Here is a 24,640-nt window from a genome sequence, read left to right as displayed (position 1 = left end):
GCACTTTGGAGGCTAAGGCAGGAGGATAGAGTGTTCAATGCATCCTGGGCTACATATTGAGTTCAAAGTCAGCCTGTGCTACATAGATAGTTCAAGGCCTGTCTGAGCTAGGTAACATTGTATTTAGAGACATTGGCTCTAAGTAAATAAACAGTGAAGTTGATGACAGGTCAATAGAAAATGTTCAAAATGAAGCACAGATAACCACAAAGATGGAGGAAAAAAAAAAAAGAGCAGATGCATGAGGAACTGCTCAAATATCCAAAGATCTAGCATACATATAACTGGAATCTTAGAAGAGAAGAGAGACTATTGGGCAAAAGCAATATTTAGAGATATACTGAGAATTTTCCCAAACTGATAAAAGGTATCAACCCACGGATTCAAGCAGTTCACCAAGAAATATAGATGCAATAATATCATGCCTAGTAACACTACCAAAATGTGCTGAAATAATTCAAAGGAAAAAAAAAACACATCAACTTCAAACAAACAACTGTATATATAACAAACAAATGGAAAGCAGCCTGGGTGCCAGTGGCTCAAGCCTGTACTCCTAGCTACTCAGGAGGCAGCAATCAGGAGGGTTGTGGTTAGAAACCAGCCCAGGCAAATAGTTTGGGAAACCGAAGTGAGAAGACAATGAAGTTGCCTCTTCAAAATTCCAAAAGAAATTATTTGTCAATTTATGCTAAATGAAAAGTGCTACAATAATAAAAGTTCGAAAATGACACTTTTAGGACCCCCCCAGTTTCAGAAAGTGGGGGCCACTCAGGTGTCTGGCCAGTGTTCTTCATAGCTATGAGCCTGGCAGGGGGGATGGAAGGGACCTTGCCCTGCAGGTGGGAAAGAAAAGCACAAGATGAACCATGAGAGGAGAGGAACTGTCCCAATAATCTTCAATTACAAGAGGTCTGGGAATGCCAGACAGGGGTGCACCAGCGCAGACAGGGACACCTGATGCAGGTTTTTAGATCTAGGATTTTTTTTTTTTCAGTACTAGGGTTTGAACTCAGGACCTACACCTTGAGCCACTCTGCCAGCCCTTTTTTGTGATGGTTTTTTTTTTAAGATAGGGTCTCGATAGGCCACTGGCGCCTGTTTAGATCTAGGATTTGAAATTAATGCTGTTCAAACCCCAGTACTGAAGAAAAAAAAAATAAATATGAAGTGACTGTTTTAAGGATCTTAAAATGGAAGAATTACTGCTCAAAATTCATGAGCAACCTCAAGCCATGTGGACACTGATTTTTTTTTTCCCCAGCACAAGCTGTAAGGCGCCTGCTTTGTGAGCTCAAACCCATGAGTTCAAAACCCAGTCCCACCAAAAAAAAAAAGAAAAAAGAAAAAAACTCTACTGCAAACCTACAGTAATTGAAACAGCGACACTGTCATAAAGACAGGTAGATCAGTGGGTTGCAAGCCCAGAAGTAAGCTCTCAGATGATCTCCTATAAGGAGGCCAAGACCATTCAAATGATGGTGGGAAAACTGGATGTTCAAATGAAAAAGAACAAAATTGGAGACTTTATCATACACAAAAATAAAACATAACAGCCCAAACTATGAAACTATTAGAAGAAAACGGGAGAAAAGTTTCATGAAATTGCATTTGGGGATGATTTTTTGGATGTGGCACAGACAGTATGGGCAACAAAAGATAAATAGAGCCAGGTGCCAGTAGCTCACTCCTGTAATCCTAGCTAGGAGGCAGGGATCAGAAGGATCTGATTCAAAGCCAGCCCAGGGGAATAGTCTGTGAAACCTTATCTCCAAAAAGCCCATCACAAAAAAGAGCTGGTGAAGTGGCTCAGGTTGTAGGCCCTGAGTTCAAGCCCCAGTACTGAAGGGTTGGGGGTAGGGGGAGATAAATAGGATTACAAAATTAAGACACTGTTGCAAGACAGATTCAGTTCCTGCCTTTGTGGGACTTCTCATTTATAAGGAAGACAGTTTTCAAATAAGTGTGGTGAGTGCTGAGAGGGGTTACAGAATTGAATTATGGTTATAAAAATGCAAAATTCCTTGTAGAGACTCACATAGATAGTACTCCAGCCATAGACAAGGTGGACATGGTCTTTTCATTATAACCGATGTGTTGGGTGGGTCACTTGTCACTTGGAATATGACTAGAAAAATGGAGAGGGAGAGAAAGGGAGAAAGAGAGAGAGAGAGAGAGAGAGAGAGAAAGCTTTTTATGATTGATCCGCATAGTACAGGTATACAACTGAAGCATTCCTTTTTTATTCTGGGTTTGACGCAATTCTACCATTTACTGGCTGTGTGGAGGGTAAATCAGTCTACCTCAAACCTGGGCTACTTATCTACGAAATGCCTGCCTGCCGCGAGGGGCTACTTTGAGGAGTATAGATGTATGACATCTTGGGTTCGCTGACACATATTTTCATGTGGATTTTTTTTTTTCTATTGGCACTGGGTATTGAACCCTCTCTATCGCTTGCTATGCGACATCTCTCCTAGATGAACCACGCCCCCAGCTCATCACGTGGATATTTTGATTGCGGAGTGGCTCAAGTGGTAGAGCACTTGCCTAGGAAGCATGAGGCCCTGAGTTCAAAGTCCGGTATACTACCACCAAAAATAAATAAAATAAAAGAAAAGAAAAGAATTGCTGATTCCTCGGTCAGGATCAGTGTCTTGAAGTGACTTCCTCATTCCCTTCCCTTATACCCTTATTTGAATCTAGTGTGTCAGAATACGCAAATGTAGTCTAAACGCTACTGCGACGCGATGTGACAAGCTACATTAGTCAATTTCAAAAGTCCGTCCCATTCGCTACCCAGGACAAGGGTACCTTCGTACTTGACCTCACCAACATGGCTGCTGGAACTGGCTTGCAGGAAGTAGCTCTGTAGGATCACTTCCGCTTCCGTTGAGGCAAGCGCTTTCATTTTTGTCAGGCTCCGTGACTAAGATGGAAGCGTTTTGGGAGTCGCGGTCTGGGCATTGGGCCGGGGGTCCGACCCCGGGACAGTTTTACCGCGTCCCGTCCACTTCCAGTTCTTTCATGGATCCGGTATCCGCTCACTACGAGGGCCCAGTCACGCGGACCCAGTAAGTTCTCGCGCCTTAGCCTGCGTAGTGGGGGAGGGACCCGATGCGACCCGGGATTCCGAGAGACGTCGGGAGGCCCAGGCGGCCACCCCGGGGGAGCGCGACCAGCAGGGGAGCCCCGGGCAGACGCCCAGAGTAAATCTGAAGCGGAGCCCACCGCGCGGAAAGGACACAGGCTCCTTCCCCGCGACGCCCGTCCCCAGACTTTTCTCACTCCCCAGGAACCCCATGGTGACCGGGACCTCGGTACTGGGCGTCAAGTTTGAAGGCGGAGTGGTGATTGCAGCAGACATGCTGGGCTCCTATGGCTCCCTTGCCCGCTTCCGCAACATCTCTCGCATTATGCGAGTCAACAACAGCACCATGCTGGGTGCCTCTGGAGACTACGCCGACTTCCAGTATTTGAAGCAGGTTCTCGGCCAGATGGTGTAAGTTGGCTTGGGGCGAACACAGAGCAGCTCCCAAGAGTGGAGGGGAACCCCCTGTTATTCTCTTAGGTGGGGTCGGGGGATCTGAGGCTGCCGTGATTTGGGGAATTGTTGGGGTTCAAAAATACGTAGAGTAGGGGAGAGGAAGGGGGTTAAGCAATAACAGGGGGTGAATCTGAACAAAGAACAATATGTGTGTGTATGGAAACACCACAGTGAAACCCTATTGTACGATTTAGGGCAATAAGAAATTTAAAAATGTGAAGTTTGTTGTAAACAGTTTTTGGCATTAGGGGGTGTGAAATTGGGTAGATGTAGTAACTTCTTTTGGGGGTGGGTGGAAATCTTGACTTCTGTTCTCACCCTTTTCTCACAATCAATTCCTTTTAAGGATTGACGAAGAGCTGTTGGGAGATGGACACAGCTATAGTCCTAGAGCTATTCATTCGTGGCTGACTAGGGCCATGTACAGCCGCCGCTCCAAGATGAACCCTCTCTGGAACACCATGGTCATTGGAGGATATGCTGATGGAGAAAGGTTGATTTGAATAACTTTGACCACCCAATCTAGCACTTGTGTAATGTCTCCTGTCTTCTCCTCCAGCAAACCCTTTTGTTCTCATGGTCTCTTTCTTCAGCTAAGAACCTTAAAATGAAATGAATTGTTGGATTTATTGTGTCCTGTTAGCTTCCTGGGGTATGTGGACATGCTTGGTGTAGCCTATGAAGCCCCTTCGCTCGCCACTGGTTATGGTGCATACTTGGCTCAGGTAAGTAGTAGGTCTAGAGGTAAAGGAAAAGGAAATGGGCTAGTGCTTGTCTATTTTCTTTCCTGGAATTCTGAAGAGGGACAGGCTGGGATCCTAATGCTGGGCAGCTGGTGCTTTGTATCTGGAGACTAAGTATTGACACTTTAACATTTCAGTGACAAAGTAGGACAAATGGGAGTCAGTAAACCCCTGTACAGAGTAGATGCCCTAGAACTTTCCCTTCAGTGGGGTCTTAGTAAGTACTTCATTCTGGTGAGACAGTCAGTAGAGAAGTTGTTTTTTTCAGTCATTTATGCTTGTTTACACTGTGGGGTAGACCCAAATAGCCTACTTTGTTTTCTCCCCAAATCTCCGTAGCCTCTGCTTCGAGAAGTTTTGGAGAAGCAACCAGTGCTGAGTCAGACTGAGGCCCGAGAGTTAGTAGAACGCTGCATGCGAGTTCTTTACTATCGAGATGCTCGTTCATATAACCGGGTAAGGAGTGGCGTGGAAAAAAAAAAAAAAATTCTGGGAACCTAATTGTTAGTCCCTGGGTCTTACTTCTGTGACTATTTTCAGTCTGGAGAAGACTCTTCCTTTGGCCTTTGATCAGGTTCTAGGGAGTTGATGGTGAGCATTTTAATTGCATATTTTCTTTCAGTTTCAAATTGCCACCGTAACTGAAAAAGGTGTTGAAATAGAGGGACCGCTATCTGCTGAGACCAACTGGGATATTGCCCACATGATCAGGTGATTGAAATGAAAATTATAGTAGCATGAAAGAAGTGGTGGAGTTGAGAAACCCTTGGTTTACACTACGCTAGGCTTTTTTGGAGGGCTCAAAGAGAAAAAAATCAGAAGGTAGAGTGTTTTGATTAAAGGGTAAAGCTGCTTTTAGGAATTGGTTCCTTTATATGCTTCACATTTTTTATTAATGCTTTTTCTTTTTAGTGGCTTTGAATGAAATGCAGACATGTTGTCCAGAGTTGAAGTTGTACCCTTCTTTTAAATTTGAACTTGGTTGGTTCAAAGTAGACTTTTCTTTTGTAAAATAAATCAGTCCTTTCAAGTGTTTGCAGAGTGGTTTTATTCTGAGTTACACCAAGAGCTAACTGCCATGTGCCATCTCTCTCCTACCTTCCCCCCAGATAACCCTTATGCTCTTAATAAATACAGAATTCTCTGCATGACAAAACAGAAGCCCAGGAGTGTCTTCATTTGGGGCTGTCCTAGAGATAGCTTCTTACAGGAGCGAGTGTTTGATGACATCCTGGCTTTTGTGTTTAAAAAATTTTCAGTATTTTCTTCGGTGCTAGACCTACAAGAATGTAGATTTTTCTGGCTAATGGTAGCCACAAATGTGATTTTCATTAAGTTTCAAAGACATGTATCTAGCAGAGCTGTTCTTTATGAGCCTGAAGTGGCAGCCTCCAACCCACAATCTTAACTTTCATACAGAGAATAGAAAGTAGTATAAACATTCAACCTAAATGTTTATTGCCTAAGTCTACTAAAATTCTAGTACTGTCAGAAAACACAGAATCATTTTGTGTTCATTAGAAAGTCCTAAAGTGCAGCTGTGAGTCAAGTCAGTTGGGTATTAGCCATGCTACATCCCTGGAATGGTTTTAAACCTTGAATTAAAAAGGTGACCATCTTAGATGATTCTTATGCATATCCTCTCCAAACTTTGGGACTGTGGCATATGCAGCAACAAGTAAGTGAACTAGTAAATATATGCAAAAAAAAATCCCTTGAGCTTTCAACCGGGAACTTCCACACATTCAGTCTCAACACAGAAAGTAGTCAATAAATACATGTTTATTGATTAAACTGAATTATAAAAAACAAAACAAAAAACTTCCTTCAACTACTAAGCCATGCAGGCGGAGTCCACAAAGACAACTTCCTGGCCCAAACCCAGCTGATTCATTGTTAATGGTCTTAAAAAATTACCCATCCAGAAAGTCAGTGTGCAGAGACCAGGAACCCAGCTCTGTAAGGCTGTGGCTGCTGCAGAGACTACCCAAGGAGGATTAGGTTGTAGACAAGTGACCAGTCATAGTTCTCCAACTTTCTCAAAGACAGGGTTGACTTGAAAGTTCAGTCAGTCCTTCAATAATGTGGTATTGGGCAAAAAGCTGGGGAAGAGAAGCCCAGGTGGATCCTTGGTTCAGTTTTTCAGATGCCATGGGTTCAAAGCTGGTCAAAGCTGTTCAGGGAGGGGTTGCTCCAGTTCACTATATTATATAGTGTGCTGGGCTCTTTTTTTCTTTTTCTTTTTTTAAAAAAATCCAAAAACCAAAAAATGGGCAGGGAGTGCAGGTGGTAACAAATGTCACACCTGTACCACTAGGCCCATCACATCTCCCAGTCTGAAAGCCTACTAAACAGGGTCACCTTGGGGATTGGGGGAGTTTATAAATGTTTCCCCTCATTTTATCAAATGTTCCACTTATGTACATTTTAAAGATGAACCATTTACAAGCTTGTGCAGGTTGCCTCCTTGGCTCACAGGTGGGAAACTTGAAAGCCTCAGGATAGACAGAAGAGTGGTATATCTGTGGGAAAGGTAGACTTGGTTTTTTGCTCCTTTTCTCTTGTATGGTACAGTACATTTTGGTTTATAACCATGAGTACATAGTTTAAAAAAAAATCCCTCATGCAAATTGTAGAAAAAATTTTTCCTTGAAGCTGGCAGTGAAAAATAAAGATTCATGTTTTTTTCTTTGTGCACACTCCCATGTTTTTTCTTCACATCAGATTCTTCTCTAAGCATTAAGAGAAATAGGGGAAAGTCACAGGGTAAACAGGATTTCAACAAGTGATCTTTTAAAAATTCAATACACTTAACATTTGCACATTTAGTTCCTGGCTGTAGTACCTGTGATGTCTTGAACAGGCATGCTGTCCACCTAACAAGATGAAGTTCAAAAAGGAGGAACTGCCCAGGGGGCTTGCAGGATAAAGACACATAAAACTGGGAATGGCTTCCACCCTAACACTGTTTTATCACCTCAGTAACTCTTGCTTGCTAATAAGGACATGTGTGTTCCTTTGTCCAGATTGATGGGCAATGTGAGATTAGGCAAAGGGTTCAAGGATTGCCAAGTACAAAAAATACTGTTTTTGTCTATTTTTGCTGGAGTGAGGATGGTAAACAAAAGACAAATCTGTTCATTCTTTCTGGATGATTAAAGGTGGTTTCATGCATTTTTAAAGCCACAATTTTATACCTAGAGTTGTAGAAACCAACATCTCTGGAGAGGGAAGGAAAGAAAAGGAGAAGGAAAAAGTTCAGTGGGATTTTTTTTTCCATTTTCATTTTTATATAAAAGTTTTAAGACCACAATGAAAAAATTTTTTATCCATATATATAATAAACCAGTTTGTGAGCTACATGTTTTTGTCTTTCCCATCTTCAGAAATGTTCTCACATTAACAATGGTTATTAGATAATATCATGCCCAAAGACATTGGCCACACAGTAAAACAAACAAAAAACCTGGAAGTACTATGATACAATTGAGGTAAAAGGGGAAACAAAACAGTTTAACATTCGCCCACAAAGAATTTTTTTTCCTTTTTCTTGATTTTGTCAGAAAAATAACAAACACAGTGATTTAATTTTTAAAAAAAAGTCACAAAAATCTGTTTTTAGCAGAAGTGAATGACCAATGGGGTCAGCTTCTCGGCTCAGAAGTGATCACTATTGGTTTTCCTAATAATCCACAAATTCACAGGGAAGTAAGTCAATGTCAGGGGGAGTGGTGGCATTAAATTAAAAATATAAACCAAATACCCCACCTGGTATGCCCCCTTTTCCCTAAATCCCTCTACCCTCCCTCACCTTCCCACCCCAACTCCACACACTCATAACCCCAACACTCAAATCTCCATTAGATCTAGATCAGCTTCCTCAAAGCCATAGAAAGACTCTGTCTCACTTTCCCCCTCAAAGAGCTGGTGAAGGCTTTCAGGTTCAACTGTCTCTTCAGGAGATGATCGGAGTCGGGGAGTGGAAGCTGAGGGTTCCTCAGACTGTTCCCCACTCAGCTTCAGCTGCTCTTCTAGGGAAGCAATGAGCTCCTCCTGCATGTCAGCATTTCGTGTAGGTGAGTTAATGTTGCCATCAGGGCCTGGCAGAACACTAGCCACAAGGAAGGACCGCTGAACTAGCTCTGGGCAGTCTCCAATGACACCCAGCACCTCACTGAGCCAGACCAGCACTAACTGAAGCAGAATATCAGAATCACATGCAGTATCAGCCATTTCCCGAGCCTGCTCCTTCCACTTTTTATGCAGGAAGTTTTTAACAGTTCGCTTGATGCATACGTCTAATGGCTGGATTTTGGAGCTACAGCCTGCTGGAACAACTGCAGGCAAAGTGCTAGAGGCACTAAGCATAGCCAGTACCTCTTCAGACAAGTGAGTGCGATGACAGTCCATCACAAGCATGCCTTTGCTGCGCTGACAAGCTGTGTGCTTCCTCCACACTCGTGATGACCACAGCTCCATGATCTCATCATCGCTGTAGCCACTTTCCTTCGCCTCTAGCAATATGGAGTCTGGCACATTAGCAGGCTGATCCATTTGTCCTCGGTAGAAAACCAGGGTGGGGAGGACAGTGCCATCTGCCAGAATGGCTAGTACTACATCACACCAAGGTTCCCCTGTACCCACTGTCTGCAGAGCATTCTCCTTTCGGTCATCACTGCTCAGCACTTCTGTATCCAGGAACAAGGAGATCTCGTCAATAGCCACAATCATAGACAAGGGTAAGTCCTGGTTGTGAATCTGCCGCTGTACAAATTCAATGAAGAGTCCTGCATTTTCTGCTACATCCTTCGGAAGGGTGTGAGCCACAGCTCGCCTGGCATGGGGAGTTAGGTGGTGCCGCAACATGAAACGCACAGCCCACTCATAGGAGATCTTAAACCCCCCCTCCAAAGAACGTCCTATTTTGGTGGCCTTCTGGAACAAGGTCTCCTCATTTACGGGTAACTGTTGCTCTCGTTGGGTCAGCACCCACTCAGCCAGTTTCTCCTCTGCCTCAAAGCTGAGATATTTTCCCTCTAGATTCTCCCCCTGGGAGGCTTGGAATCGACGAAGCCAACGCCGAATACGTCGCTGGGGGTTTCGGAAGTGTTCAGCTGCCTGTTCTGTATTGCAGCACAGGGCAAACAGTACTACTCGAAGCTTCTTCACAGACAGCTGCTCCTTCTTGCCAGCCCCATTGCTTCCTCCACCACCTGATGCTGGCTCAGGTTCCTGGGTGACTGGGCTGCCTTCATCCTGGTCATCAACATTCAGACACTCAGCCCCTTCTGTGGCCAAGGGTGGAAGGGCTAAAGGCTGTGGGTGAGTGGGGGTTGGTGGTGGGGTTGCAGTTGAGGTTGGTGATGGGAGTGCCTGAGCCATGGTAATTGGGAGCTCTTCAGGCTCAGCTGGGGTGGCCCCTGCAGATTTCACAGTAGCAGCTTTGTTGGGCGGGAAGAGAGGAGGAGGATATATATTCTTCAAGTTCCGGTCATGCACTCGGTCACGAGTCTGGCCATGCCTAAATGGGGTGGGGATGGGGAACGAAGAAAGGAAGAGAAAGATCAGTTAAACCATGAAATTTAAGTAACAGTAGTAGTAGTACTGGCAATATGAGCAAACATACTGGAAAACAGAAGTTAAATCATGAAGTGAGAGTTTTTGTTACCTTGAGTGAGATATCCAATTGAGTCCTAGAGAAAAATGAGACAATAAAAAACATTAGCTTAGTGAAGAAATAAGCCCTCCGAAGATAAATGTCCTGGAGCCAGGTGTGGTGGCTCAAGCCTGTAATCCTAGCTACTCTGGAGGCCTAGAGTGAGAGCACTGCAGTTCAAGGCTATCCTGGGCAAAAAGTTCTTGAGATCCTATCTCAGCCAATGGCTAGATATGTTGGTGCACACCTGTCATCCCAAGCTATGAGGGAAAGTACAAAGAGGAGGATCATGGTCCACACCAGCCTGGGTATAAAGTAAAGCCCTACCTTAAAAATAACCAATGCAAAAACGGGTGGCAGAGTGGCTTAAGAGGTAGAGTGCTTGCCTAGCAAATGTGAGGCCCTGAGTTCAACCCCCCTGTACTGCCAAAAAAGACAGTGTCCTGGGATTTCAATCTACTACATGCAAATATACTTTTTTTTCCCCCCCTAGACTGGGGTTTGTTCAGGGTTTTGTGCTTGCAAAGCAGGCTCTCTACTCTTGAGTCACACATCCAGTCCATTTTGCTCTTGTTATTTTGGAGACTGGGGGAGGGGGAGTCCTCATGAACTATTTGTCCTGGCTAACCTTGAACTGCAATCCTCCCCATCTCAGCCTCCCAAGAAATACAATCTTTGCAGTGCCAACCTTCCCAGTCTCTACAAACTTCAGGCTAGAATGTTTCCAATTTGGTGCACTATATCTGAACAGTGAATGGGTTACACCAGAGAAGGATGCTTCTGACTTATATAGGATGACATATACCTCTCTTACTTACCCCGTGGCAGGATGCTGCTTGATCTGTGGGAGGGGTTGAATACCAAATGCTTGGCCATGGCATCTCCCACAGAGGTAGCAAAGGTACATGAAGTGCAGGCCAGCTTGATTCCACTAAGAGTCAAAAGTATAAAAGATAATTATCTTTGAGGTTTAACATAAGAAGTGTCCCTTCCTTTTCTTTCTCTCAAATTAATCCACATAACCAACCCACCCCACAAAATAAATTAAAAAAATAAGGTAAAAACTTAAAAAAATAGAGTACCAATAAGCTTTTCATTACCTCACAGAATTTTTAAACAAAGCCAAATACTTGGGGCTCTTCCGTGGAACATGATTGCTGAGAAAGACAAAAAAGAAGTGGAATGAGTTATGGGGTTCTGCTGGCTAAGCTAGAGATCACCACCAATGACAACGTCCAACAAGAGATGCCTCTTCAATCCATCCAAATCTTAATACAAGCCAGTTTTCCTATCATCATGCTTCTTAAACACTGATATAAATATGAAACTGCCTGAGAACTGGTTACAATCTACATTTTGATTCCACTCTAGGGCAGGGTGGGAATCAGCATTTCTAACAAGCTGCTAGTCCTTGAACCACACTTTATAAGTAGTAAGATCATAGGGAACTGGGCCACAGACCATCAAAGTCAATGAACATGACTTTGGCCTCTTACCCTGCTAGGAGAGATGCACAAAAAGCTCTACAGTTGAGGGAGAAAACTAGGAGCAGAGGAGGGTATGAAATGATTCTGGAGAATCTGAACTCCCAAGCAGAAACACTGGTCTAATTAAGACTCACTTGATCATGTGGTTGGCATAAGCTCGAGAGCAGCAGGTACTATAGCGACACAGAGAGCAGTGTACGTAAGTAGGGAAATGATTAGGGAAATCTGGGATTTCAAAGCTGCATTCCAGACATGTCTGCCGGCCCATGACACTCCTGTTTAAAAACAAACAAACAAACAAACAAAAAACCAGTCTCATTATTGCTTCAAGCATCCCCAAATGGCAGGACTTTAGACAACTGACTCTGTGAAAGGGCTATCCAATAACACAGTCTATCAGGAATAACCCTGCCCACTAAGTCCCCACCCGCCCAGCATTTAGAAGAAGACGCTGACATTTTCCTAACAGCTCTCTTCTGGATGTTGCGTTGGACAGGGGGATAAAGGAAAACAGGCAAGGGGTCCGCTGAAGACGTCAGTGGTGCTGCTTCTGGCAAGGCGCTGGATGGTGTATCGTTGGAGGATACAGGAACAGTTCGTGGCTGTCCTCGGGAAGCCCGGATTGTCACCTTGGAGTCAAGAGAAGGATCAATTAGATACCACCCACAGCAACCTCAGAATACTCAAAATCTCTACTCCACCCTTCCTGGGTCTGTAAAAGAAACTTTGGCAAACTCTTCACCTTGGTGCCTGGTTTCAAGCCCTCCAGCTGCTTGGGTTTACGGAAGGTTTTATGATGCTGAAGCTTGTGTTCAATTTTGTCCTTGGCAAAGAGAAACTGCAGCCGGCACTTGTTGCAGTGATAAACATTTCTCTTCTGAAAGGGTGTGTGGGGGGAAACAGATAAGAATCGTTTAAAGGTTCCCAATGAATTTTTTTCTCTGAGAAGATACATCAATGTCAACCACATCATTCTTCCCACCTTTCTGATGATAATTTAAGAAAGTAAGAAACAAACAGACAAGAAAACCTTCCACTGAGAATCATCATCTCTCATTCTCCCAAAGAAAGGGAGTCAAGACCAGGATGAGTAGGTCCTAAAACCATCTCTTACCAACTCTTAACCATTAGGACCACTAACATAAGCTTACTGGTCCCTACTTTATTGCTGCAGACAGTGCTACCTACTCCTGGACATTCTTCTTATTTTTTTTTTTTGGCTGTACTTGGGTTTGAACTCAGGGCCGGCCTTGTGCTTGCTAGACTCCCACACCTTTTTGCTTTCATTATTTTTGAGACAATATCTCACGTTTACACCTAGGCCAGCCTGGACCACAATCCTCCTGTTTATGCTTCCTACATAGCTGGGACTTTACTGAGATGGGGGTCTCGCTAACTTTTTGATGGGGCTGGCTTTGAAACTTGATCCCCCCAATCTCTGCCTCCTGAGTAGTTAAAATTATAGGCATCGAATCACCACGCCTGGCTTGAGTTTTAAAAAGACAGTAAAAGGAACATGGTAGAAAAACACCAAGTAAACAAATAAAAGAACTCATACTTTGTATTCTGTATTCTTTCATGTTTTAAGTTTGTCTTTACCTCTGGCCCCCAGTCCCTTTCCACACTAACAGCTTATTATTACCAGTTTTCCAAATATCTTTTCATGGATAGTCTATGCATATAACACATAACAAATACATTTGTATCACATGACCACATCCCTGTTTTTCTTTTCTAAACACAAATGATAATACTTGTCTGTATCTTGCTGCTTTTCTTCTAAGAGATCAATATATAGCTATATCTCCTTGTGAGACTATTTTGAGGATTCAATTTGCTTAGTACTTCAAACTTCAGCTTTGTTTCAAAAACAAAATTCATATCTATGATTTTCTTTGCTTGGATAGCAAGTAAATATAGTATCAGTCTGAATTACACGTGACAATTTCCATGCCTGTTAGGAAACATTTGTGGTGGACTATCAGCAGTCACTACTGTGAAAGAGTGTGAGTGAAGTGGGGTGCTTACAAGTGACAGCGTGCACATTTGTGTGCACATGTGTAAACAACTAGCACACGTGCACCCACCTTGTTCTCCATTTTGCATTCTCTTATATACCTTCACTCTCTTCCTCTAGTGGGTCCCTTCTTGTAGCATTTTAAATCAAGGTCATGTCTATTCCATCTTATAAACAAAATACAACAAAACACAAAATTCTCCCCTGCTACTTACTTCTTGGCCCCTGGGTCTACCACCCTTTGTCCTCTTCATACACAGACTTCTTTAAACAAGTTGTCTTTACTTCCTTTCCTCTCCGTACTACTGCTAAAATTTAACTTTCACCCTACCAACAAAAGGGCTCTTTGTCAATGCTGCTAAACTTAAGGGTCTATCTCTATGTTATTTTGCTACTTTCCTGTAACAGGTGACATTTTGATCACATCCCTTTCTTCCTCTCAGCTTCCTTGGCACAAAGACTCTTGCTTCCTCCTCAGACTATGGTGCTGGCTTTGTGGAAAGAGACTTCAAGGATCCTAAGCCTTCACCTTATTCTCACACTTAAAAATCCAGACTTTTCTTCCAGCTTTCAAAACTATTACCAAGCAGTTACACTAAATGTCCACAGATACTGCTAACTCAGAATGTCAGAATGTCCCTAAATTATAATCTTCCTCTACAAATTTACTTTGTTCAATGTTTCTATTTTAGTAAACAGTCCTATCATTCATACAGTTGCCAAAGGCAGAAACTTAGGGTGCCTTTTTTTTTTTTTTGAGACAGGGTCTCATAACCCAGGCTGGCCTCAAACTCAATCTTCCTGCCTGGCCTTCTGAGCACTATTCTTAACTACTCCTTTGCTACTTTTACCTAATCCATCTATAAATCATAAGTTCCACCTATCTTCACAATATCTACTAAATTCTATCCTCTTTTCTTCATTTCAAAAGCCAAAAACCACTGTCATCTCTCATCTACACTACTATATGCTGCTATCTTTTGGCTAGTCTTCTTAAAGGAGACTAAGTCTGGCCTTAATCTCCTTTAACCCATTCTCCTCAGGATAGCCAGTATAAAATCTTAACTAAAAACAAATCTGAACACATCATGCCTGGGCTTAAACTTATGTAATGGCTTCTCAGTGACTGTTTTTCATGACTTATTATAAGATCCCCTATCATCTATCCCTGCTAACTTTCAACCCCCACCTTGTATTTTAGTCTACACTGAACATCTACATCTCTTAATTTCCTGAACTTCCAGTCTTGCCCTGTGCCTCGGCTACATTATTCTCCTGTCCTATTTTATCTGGCTCTCATTCTTATTCATCCTTCAGGCCTTCTATTCCTGGAAGCCCCCCCACCCTGTCCCACAGATTCCAGATGAGGAATATTTTTTTTTATATCTTATATTTGTAACACAACACTTGTCACATTTTACTGTACTACTGTTTAGTAGTACACTAAATCTCTAGTACCTAGCATAGAGTATGGCACATAACTGAAACTGAGTAATTTTTCCAAACACATGTATTTTATCTTCTCTACCAAAATTATTTGCCTAGTGCAGCCCTGGCCCCAGCATCCATAAATTAGACAAATGAGAATATAGGAATTGCTTGGTGTCTGGTACCTGGTGTCTCATGTAATGCTGTTGGAATGCATTGCCATTTTTGAAGACCTTCAGGCAATAAGGGCAGAGCAAATGCCGGGTATCCTCATGGATCATCCGAAAATGGACATCTACCTCAGAGTAGAGTGAGGAACGATATTGACACACCTGAATCACATAAGAGGAAAATAAGGCTAGGAGTGAACAACTGAGGCCTTAAAAAAGAGAGAGCAACAAAAAACTTTAAATATGAAAAAAAGATTTCCTACATGCACAGAAATTTTTCTCTGACTTTGTAATGCAGGTCTGGTATATGTGTGTGATAAGTTTAGAAGTGACATTAAAAACAGGAAAAGATGGGAAAACCCAAGAACAATCTAAATTCAGTAGTTGAGAATAAAACCATTCTCTGTCCATCTTCAATGGGCAAGTTCAGGAGACAAACACTGTCTTAGTATATGTACACGTTTCCTGGATAGGTAGGTATACCTGTGGTTATATTCTTTTCTATTTATTTTCTATTTTTTCTCCTTTATGGAAAAAAATCCTAATAACAGAAACTGTGTTTATTATTTCTTTTATATCTCTTCAGAGGTCCTACACTGAATGTGCAGTAGGTATTTAGCAATATTCATTAGTGGATTCTTTGCATTCAGCCCAACAGCAAAATGATTACAACTCCCTGGAGAAAAAGGCAATACCTGACAAACATAAGGCATCTCTCCAGGCTTATGAGTATCCTTCATATGCTGGAGAAATAGTGGCTCACTTTCAAATGCCCACTCACAGATCTTGCACTTTGCTGTAAGAAGAGAAATAATCAATAAATTCACCTGAAAGTAAGACCAAAATCCTTGTAATCTTACTTCTGACTCTATCTTCATTTTCAATAGTCAATAAATCGTAGTCTCTCTCTACTCTTTCTTTGAAATGGTTCCTTTGGCCTTAACATTTGCAGTGCTGGTAACAACCTATGTCTCTAGCCCAGATTTCTTACCAAAATTCCATTCTAGATTTTGAACATTTAAATTGGACATTCTATCTTCAACTCTAACTTAATTCACATTCTCTTGCTTACCATTTTCCCCCTTCTCACTTTCTCATCTTTTCTAACTCAAAAGTTAGGTACTGTCTTGGACTGCATAGCCATTTGCTATAACCATTATTTCAAAGTGATCTAGGAATTATCACTTTCTACCAAGAACTTAGTAGAAATCCATGAATCCCTGCAGCTTATCAACTGGCTTCCAATACCTACTATCTCTCCAATAAACCTATACTGTATCCATTCCTTACATATCACTGTTGAATGAATTTTTTTTTTTTTTCGGTTGTACTGTGGTTTTCAACTTGGCCTCATGCTTGTAAGGCAGGTACTATAATATCACTTGAGCCATACCCCAACCCTGATTATCTCCTATGAATGAGTAATTCAGCAAACATTCATTGAACACCTACTGAGTACAAATAAGAATTTGTTCTCAAAAGACCTGACAATCATGAACAGATGTTCTTGTCTTATTATGTGTCATTTCTTTTTCTGAATTGATACATTCAAGATAATTATACTTTGAAACTGGCCATTTTGTGAAGCTTATTTAAAAGATGCAATTCTCAACTTCAGGTAAAAATTTTAATTGCTTCATAATTTGAATTATAAAGTATGCCTCTCAAAGGGTATATTTATTTGTATTTTTCTACTTTCAGTGGAATTATTTTCAAGTTTTTACAAATACGAAATTGTAGACATAAAATTTTAAGCATTTGCTGGACAAAAACCAACTAAGTGATAGGATGTTGAAATAACTGTTTTTCTTTTCTTCAACTATTTTTTTTTTTGGTGATATTCGGATTTAAATTCAGGGTCTTGTGCTTATCATTTGAGCCATGTCCCCTGAAATAATTCTTTAAAACAAACAGATGTCAAGGGTTCTTAATCTGGGGTCTGTGGAACATGACTCAGAAAAGCCAGATATCCTCTGAAATTATTTGTAGAAGAGCAAAATATCTATTTTTTCAGGAGAGTTCACAGGTTTTGTGTTTATTGTCAAAGGAGCCTGCAACCAATTTAGAACTACTATGTAGAGGTTTTTTAGGTACTACAAGGACAGACCTAAGTAAGAAATTCTGCCTTATAGAATGAGGAAAAGCTATTGAACCTTCAAAGAATGGGGACTGCAAGACAGAGAAGCCAAGAGAAGCAGGAGAAAAAGACATGAAGGTAGGGAAGGTTTGGGAAAGTTAACCAGAAGCATCACAGTATTTTTTCCTCTTCATCCTACCTCTCAATTTGCTTATCTCCTTTGATCTTTTTGTCTCTTCTTTTCTAGTACACCTTTTATTAGTGTTAGTGCTGCTTTCCACCTTCTGTCCAAACCTTTCTTACTGTCTTCTCTGGGCAATCTCAAGGCTTTTCCTACACAGCTCTAATGTCTCAGTTGTCACACATCAATAATAAAAGCAACATTAATGCAATTTCTAATGCACAAGTACATTAAAATTTACATGTATTGTATCATATGAAGATAATTAGTAAGACAGGAACCCAAGATATCACAATTTAAGAGAACTCTAGTAACCTGTGATACATCAATTTTATATATGAAGGAGCTGATATGGAAAGATATTCACAAGAGGGAGAATGGCTCCCAGTGCTACCCTAACACTATGCCTCCCAGCATCTTCACCATGACTTCCTTAACACCTATCATTTGCCTTACTTTGAGAAAACAGGCATAAACTACAACAGTTTCTGCTTCCTGTTCTCCTGATTATGGAAGAATAGATCCCTTATGCCTTTTTAAGACTCATCCCAATGACACCTGACCATGGTTAAACCTCCTAAAGCAACCCTCCCTCAATCTTATCTCATCCTCAGTCTACTGTTCTTTCCTCTTTTCACCAAAAGTAGACTCTTTTCTTTGAATGATTAGAAGACTAACCTATGTTACTTTTAAAGCATGCTAAGGACATAGGGGCAGTGATACCAGAAGAAATAATGTTAGAATATTTGGAAAAAATGTACTTAAGATAGCCTCTAAGGAAAACAGGAATATGATTTGCACCTCCAAGACTAAGTACATACATGCAAACTGCACATACATGCAAAAGTGTGTATATGGTGTCAAAGGGTTGACAGGATACCTTACAACCAAGCAGGTTAAGATTTCTTATAACATAGTATGTACAAGGCCCTGATTTCTAGTATTGTTAAAAAAACAAAAACAAAAACAAAACAAAGAAATAGTAAAAAAATAAGAACCGCACAAATTCTTTAAAGTCACACATTGCCCTGGAACAGTGTGAAGTAAAACAATGCTATTAAGATTATACTGCCAGCCACAATTAATATTATGAATCAGTGAAATTTTCAGGACAGTTCAAAAAATTTGAAAATGAACTAGATATCAGATCAGGTGTGTTAAAGACTTATAATTAATTAATTATGCCAGATCCTTTGGCTATAGATACAGAAAAATATCCTTATTTTTTTAGAGATACATTTGGAGAAGAAATGTCAGGATGTCTGAAATTTAATAAAAAACACTTCCCAAAACAAAATGGAAAAAAATTTTTTTTCTCCAAAATGAAAAAGCAAAGAGTTTCAGCTGAGTGCAGTGGCTCACACCTGTAATTCCAGTTACTTGAGAGGCAGAGACAGGAGAATTACAGTTCCAGGCCAGCCTGGGGGTGTGGGGGGAAGGGAGTCAGACCTTGTCTTAAAGAACAAGCTGGGCATGGTGGTGCACTGCTGTAATCCCACCTATGGGGGAAAGCAAAGCAAGACTGCAGTCTGAGGCCAATCCTTGGCAAAAGCATGAGACTCTATCTGAAAAACAACTGAAGAAAAAAGGGTTGGGGTTGTGGCTCAAGTGATAGAGGACTTGTCTAGAAAGCTTGAGTCCCCCCCCACTTCAAAAAAAAGGAAGAAAGCAATGAATTCAAAAATTTTAGCATTAAAAACTAATCTATTTTGTGCTGGATCTGTCATGGGTACAAAAAAGGAAGTTGCAAATGAATCTAAGTATGAAATTGATATATAGTAAGGAAAGGTATTATCTGATTGGATCAACAATTTCTTAATTTTTTTTTTTTTTGCAGTACTAGAACTCAGGGTTTCGCACTAGGTAGGCGCTCTACCACTTGAGCCACACCTACAGCACTAATTTCTTAAGTTTTTGTATAAATTTTAAGACACTCAAAAATTAAAGGTCAGGGATAACAGTTGGAAGCAAAGAGAAAAAGATCAAGTAGAGTCTGCACTATTTCTTTTCCATGAGGAAAAACTTATCTTTCCTATGTGGAACCCAATATGTAAGTGAAATGAGGAAAACCTACCCAACCAGATTATATATAAAAATGAGCTAGGAGGCTGTGGATGTAGCTTAGTGGCAGAACACTTGCCTAGAATGTACAAGGCCCTGGGTTTGATCTCTAGCACTGAAGGGGAAAAAAAGAGTGACAGAGAAAAGAGCAAGGTGTTTTTGAACTGGGAGGTTTGAGTGAGCTATTCTACCTTCACATCCACATCATCTGACAGTGAAGAACATGGGGTCCTAAACTAGACCAAATTGGCTACTATGGCATCACACTATAATGTCACAATGATTGGTTCCAGTATCTATTCTACTCCCAAATGATTAGTCCAAAGTTCCACAGTCCAATATGTAAGCCATCAGCAATATGAGGCAACTGAAAACTTGAAATGTGGTAAGACCAAACTGAAATTTCTATTTCAAAAAATCTGTTGCTTAATGGAAAAAAGGTAAAGAACGTAATGTTAAATATCTCAATTTAAAATTTTGAGTACGTGTTGAAATGATATTTTAGAAATATTGAATTTAAACTATACTTTAAAAATGTTATATCTGTTTATTTGTTTTTTTCTCCCTACTTTAAGAATGGGCCTGATCTGATTATATCCAAGGAGATATAAAGGGAATGCAATTCTTACTCATAACAGACTCAAGAGAGAGATGAAGATGTGATCTTTTTGTGTCTAGACAATTCTGTGTCCAGACGTAGTATTTGAGACTAATACAGCCACCCTGCTATGAGCCACAGATAAGAGCACCACTGAGAAACAGCGAGGCAGTCAATTTCTGGGTTTAAAGTCTGATTTCTACCTCTAGATCTCGCATTTAAATACTGTAATAGATGTCCTTATTATAAATTCATTTTTAGTCAAAAATTTTAATTTATAGCAAACGAACCCAGATAACATGCATATTTGTATTTATGCTTTTGATAATGCTGTTTCCATTCACCTTAAAAGCTTTTCTTACTAATTCCCATTTCTCTATATCATTTCTAGATTTGAACCACTACTTTCTATGAAAGGTAGCGAGAAGATCTTTTCCCATCTCTGAATTATTTTATTCTATTACTGGTATCATACTGGGCATTTGTTTATAATATACTGTCCTGTTAGCCCAAGTTATATATAAGTTAATTATATAAGCTCCTATACTTACATAATTTTATTACATAATTTTAACAAAACTGAAAATCCCTTAAAGAACATTAGAAATATTCTAAATACTGGGTTCAAATTCTCACCATGTCAACTCAATAGAAGTGTATGTTCTTAAGTAAATGAGCTTGTGTTCAGTATTGTTTCCTCTTCTGTAAGATACACAATGTAGGCAGCACTCCACCCCATCATACATTTCACTGAAAATACTATCTTAATGGGAAAGTACTTTAAGTCATGCTTGTAAAAAAACAGGGTAAGTGAAGTAAAGAGAGGGCTACAAATATGCAAAGTACTCCTCTACACTGTTACTCACATAAATATAATGGGCTCCCCTGTGGTACCATTCAGTGAGTGAACAGTAAGGTATATCCCCCTAGAGTTTTGAGAGTTTCCAAACTTACTAGTAGATTCATAGGGACTATGAACATTTTCCAGGTGGCACTGGAGCTGGAAGGGAGTAGAAAACTGGCGGTAACAGTGTTGGCAGATAGTATGACCATCCACCTCACCATTCTGCTGATCAAGTTCTACATGGTGTTTCATATGGTTCATGAATCTGTAGCATAATACAAAGTACAGAAAGCAAAATCAGTAGCCTTTGAGAAATATAATGGTAGAATCATGAACAAACATTACTTACTCTCCTTCCTCAACTTCCTGTTTGGAATAGTCCTTTCCTGAGCCCAGAAAAGTAACAGGTTCTTGAAACTGAAAAGAATTCTATGGAAGGAGATCCACGGTTTTCCCTTACTTTACCCAGAGTTGTATTTTATTACCACAATAACTCTGGTCTACAGTACCATTTACTGACTACCGCCCCCCCTCCCCCCGAAGACTGCACTATAGGACCCCCCCCAACCCCTACCCTTTTTTTTTTTCAGTACTGGGGTTTTTCTTTTTTCTTCTGGTGGAAGGGGGGTTTGAACTCAGGGCCTCATGCTTGCTAGGCAGGTGCTCTTACCACTTGAGCCACTCTGCCAGCCCTTTTTTGTGATGGACTTTTTCCAGGATAGTCTATTTTCCTGGGGCTGGCTTTGAACTGTGGTCCTCCAGATCTCTGCCTCCTGAGTAGCTAGGATTACAGGCAGGAATCACCAGCACCCAGCTTAATGGGGTTTGAAACTCAGGGACTTATGCTTGCAAGCAGGTGGTCTATCATTTGAGCCATGCCTATGGCCCTTAAAACCCTTTTGCAAAGAGAAAGACTTAAGTATTTTTAAAAATTTAAGTCTTCTTTTGTGCAAGGTAACCTCCAAGGCTCTTCAAACACTTACCGAATGTTGTTTTTTAGCCTTTTGGTACAATGGGGGCATCGGAAAGATGTGGCGACCTTAGGAAAGCTTGTGAGTTGGGCTACTTTTCCACCATCCCGTCCATAGTAGAAGTCATCTACTAGCATAATGAGCTTGGTTTGGACAGCATCACCAACACTCTCATTTGCTTCTGGTACTTTGGTAGGTGGTGAAAGAGCAGGAATAGGTGTAGAAGAAGGTGTGGAAGTAACAGGAGCTGTCTTCTCAGGGGATGGTGGCTTTGCTGCTGATGGGATACTGGGTTCTGAATCCAAGGACTTTCCTTTCTTCTGGTATTCAACCATTTCTGGGCAACAGTACTATAAAGAAAGATAACTTCTGGTCATTCTGGTTACCCTAGGAGGATAGCTAATTCCTTAACTTCACTAACAGTCCCTGTAATGGTTTTGTTACTATAAATGATAAGGTACTATTTTTTTTTTTTAAAAGACAGATCCCAGGGTGGGGGCAGGGGGGAGAAATAAACCAAGCCTTGTATGCACATATGAATAATAAAAGAAAAATGAAAAAAAAAAAAAATAAAAGACAGATCCCACTCGTTACCCAGGCTGTTCTCTTTGGCTCAAGCAATTCTCCTCCCTCAGCCTTCCAAGAAGCTGGGTGTACACATAACACCGTATCTGACTTGGTATTAAGGTCTTCTTATCTAGCTTTAGCCCTTCAGTTTTCTCCATACTGTTTCCAGGTTTTGCTTTTTTTTTTTTCTAGTGTTGATCCAGTCATATATTCCTGAGTACTATACCTTACATTTCTCCCTCCCTTCTGTCTTAGATCCCTTAACCCCTCATTAGTATTATTTAGCTCTGAGCTCCCTGGCAGAAAGAAGTTTTAACCCTTCCATTTGGAGCAATACCAAAAAATGAGAACGACTAGGAAATGGGAACCAGGTAAATTTCTGATTTACCCAATGACACAATTAATAGTTACTGAAGTCAACATGGTTTGAGTTCTTATCTAGTGACCCTGTCTTCATGTGCAGTTTCAAATCTGCCACACTAAGAAGGCTACATATTTTCTGATCTATTGAAGGTCTTTAAATATATCCTATGAGATTCCAAAGTACATAGCTCTTCTAAAACAGACTAAAAGGGAGACACATTTTTAAAAAGTTTCCAAGTCAGTTTAGAGTCCCTGCTTGTCAGGCTCCCAATATTAAGGGAGGACTACAGCAGTAGTCACTTAAGCTGGATCCTTATTACAGGCTGTATCACTTACACACATGTGCCCTCTCAAAGCTTCAGTAACACGGAATTGAGCATTACACCGTGGACATATTTTCCGTCCACCATCCTGGAGGTCAAACACTGGAATGGAAGAGGCCACTGGAAGAAAAAGAATTGATAAAATTAATATGATACTGAACAGCACTAAACATTCCGAGATGAATATCCAAAAGTAAACAAGCATGTGAGATCATTGTGTTTAAGGCTAATTCCTTTTACTGTTCTTCTAACTCTAGGCCAGGGGTTGGCAAACCAGAGCCCAGCTGCCAGTTTCTGTTTGGTCCATGAGATAAGAGTGGCTTTTATAGTATCTTTATCATCATTAAGGCTTTTCTTTTTCTTTTAAAAAGAAAAATGTGTACATACACACACACACACACACACACACACACACACACACACACACACACACACACACACACACACACACACACACTTTGGCCTTGAATTCACAATCCTCCTGCCCCAGCCTCCAGAGTTCTGAGGTAATAGGTGTGTCCCACTATGCCTGGCAGACTTTTTTGTTTTTAATCATAAAAAAAAAATTTAGCCAGGTGCCGGTGGCTCATGCCTATAACCGTAGCTACTCCGGAGCCAGAGATCAGGAGGATTGTGGTTCGAAGCCAGCCTGGGCAAATAGTTCTGCAAGACCCTATCGCAAAAAACAAAAAAAAGCTTCACAAAAAAGGGCTAGTGAAGTGGCTCAAGGTGTAGGCCCCGAGTTCAAGCCCCAGTACCACCAAAAAAAAAAAAAAAAATTTTAGCATCTCAGCCATTTTTAATGTATGCTTTAGTTATATTAAGTACATTAACGTTGTTGTATTTCCAGAACTCTTTTCAACTCACAAAACTTTTTTTTTTTTTTGTGGAACTGGGGTTTGAACTCAGGACTTTGCACTTGCAAAGCAGGCACTCTACCACTTGAGTCATGCCTCCAGTCCACTTTGCTGTGGTTATTTTGGAGATGGGGGGTCTCACAATCTATTTGCCCAGGCTGGCCTTGAACCTCAGTTCTCCCAATTTCAGCCTCCCAAGTAGCCAGGATTATAGGCATGAGCCATGGGCAGCTGGCAAAACTGAAATTCTTGTGCCCATTAAAAAAACAACTGCTCATTTTTCCTGGCCAACAACCATTGTTCTCCATGAATATGACTATTCTGGGTACCTCAGGAAAGTGGAATCACATGATATTTGTACTTTTGTGACTGGCTTATTTCACTTAGCATAATGTCCTCACAATTTTCCATGTTGTCACATGTCAGAACTAACTTCTGTTTTAAACCTGGTAATATTTTATCCATTCATTAGCTGATGGATATTAGGGTTACAGTTATTGTGAATAACACAGCCATGAACATGGGTGCACAAATATCTGTTCTAGTCACTGCTGTCAATTCTTTTGGATATATACCTATAAGGAGAAATTTTACAGCACATGGTTATTTTAAAAACTTTTTTGAGGAACCATCATACTGTTTTCCCATAATGACTATACCACATTATATTCCTGCCAATAGCACAAAAAAAATTCCAATTTTCCCACATCTTCACTAACATTTGTTATTTTCTGTTTCTTTTTGATTTGG

At 40.8% G+C, this 24,640-nt stretch overlaps 2 protein-coding genes across 7 annotated transcripts in view; one reads left to right on the top strand and one right to left on the bottom strand.

Moving 5' to 3' along the window:
- The first annotated feature begins 2,893 nt into the window (after positions 1–2,893).
- Positions 2,894–5,325, top strand: Psmb4 (proteasome 20S subunit beta 4). Its single transcript, XM_020155754.2, has 7 exons — positions 2,894–3,074; positions 3,296–3,502; positions 3,894–4,040; positions 4,191–4,272; positions 4,630–4,746; positions 4,913–5,001; positions 5,203–5,325. Exons 1-7 carry the CDS (start codon positions 2,935–2,937, stop codon positions 5,213–5,215), a joined length of 795 nt encoding a protein of 264 aa, XP_020011343.1. The 5' UTR covers positions 2,894–2,934; the 3' UTR covers positions 5,216–5,325.
- A 732-nt stretch (positions 5,326–6,057) lies between these two features.
- Positions 6,058–24,640, bottom strand: part of Pogz (pogo transposable element derived with ZNF domain) — a 48,554-nt gene continuing 29,971 nt past the window's right edge. For all 6 annotated transcript variants that reach the window (XM_074048121.1, XM_074048119.1, XM_074048120.1 and 3 more), the window contains 12 exons: positions 23,047–23,153; positions 21,793–22,130; positions 20,920–21,074; positions 15,744–15,844; positions 15,064–15,210; positions 12,176–12,310; positions 11,890–12,062; positions 11,568–11,708; positions 11,047–11,103; positions 10,765–10,877; positions 9,959–9,983; positions 6,058–9,811 (listed from right to left, as the gene is read on the bottom strand). In XM_074048121.1, coding sequence (XP_073904222.1) covers positions 8,140–9,811; positions 9,959–9,983; positions 10,765–10,877; positions 11,047–11,103; positions 11,568–11,708; positions 11,890–12,062; positions 12,176–12,310; positions 15,064–15,210; positions 15,744–15,844; positions 20,920–21,074; positions 21,793–22,130; positions 23,047–23,153 — 3,164 coding nt within the window. In that variant the 3' untranslated portion in view covers positions 6,058–8,139. The remainder of the gene's footprint in view (positions 9,812–9,958; positions 9,984–10,764; positions 10,878–11,046; positions 11,104–11,567; positions 11,709–11,889; positions 12,063–12,175; positions 12,311–15,063; positions 15,211–15,743; positions 15,845–20,919; positions 21,075–21,792; positions 22,131–23,046; positions 23,154–24,640) is intronic.

Source organism: Castor canadensis, chromosome 11, assembly GCF_047511655.1.
Source record: "Castor canadensis chromosome 11, mCasCan1.hap1v2, whole genome shotgun sequence".
NCBI classification, from domain to species: domain Eukaryota; kingdom Metazoa; phylum Chordata; class Mammalia; order Rodentia; family Castoridae; genus Castor; species Castor canadensis.
This window is presented reverse-complemented; position numbering and strand designations above follow the sequence as displayed.

What these genes read in the sequence shown, in the direction of transcription:
- Psmb4 (XM_020155754.2), top strand. Translation starts at nt 2,935, where the DNA reads ATGGAAGCGTTTTGGGAGTCGCGGTCTGGGCATTGGGCCGGGGGTCCG. An exon ending in GGCCCAGTCACGCGGACCCA is followed by an intron (nt 3,075 to 3,295) that starts GTAAGTTCTCGC and finishes CTCACTCCCCAG; the next exon opens with GAACCCCATGGTGACCGGGA. An exon ending in ATGCTCGTTCATATAACCGG is followed by an intron (nt 4,747 to 4,912) that starts GTAAGGAGTGGC and finishes ATTTTCTTTCAG; the next exon opens with TTTCAAATTGCCACCGTAAC.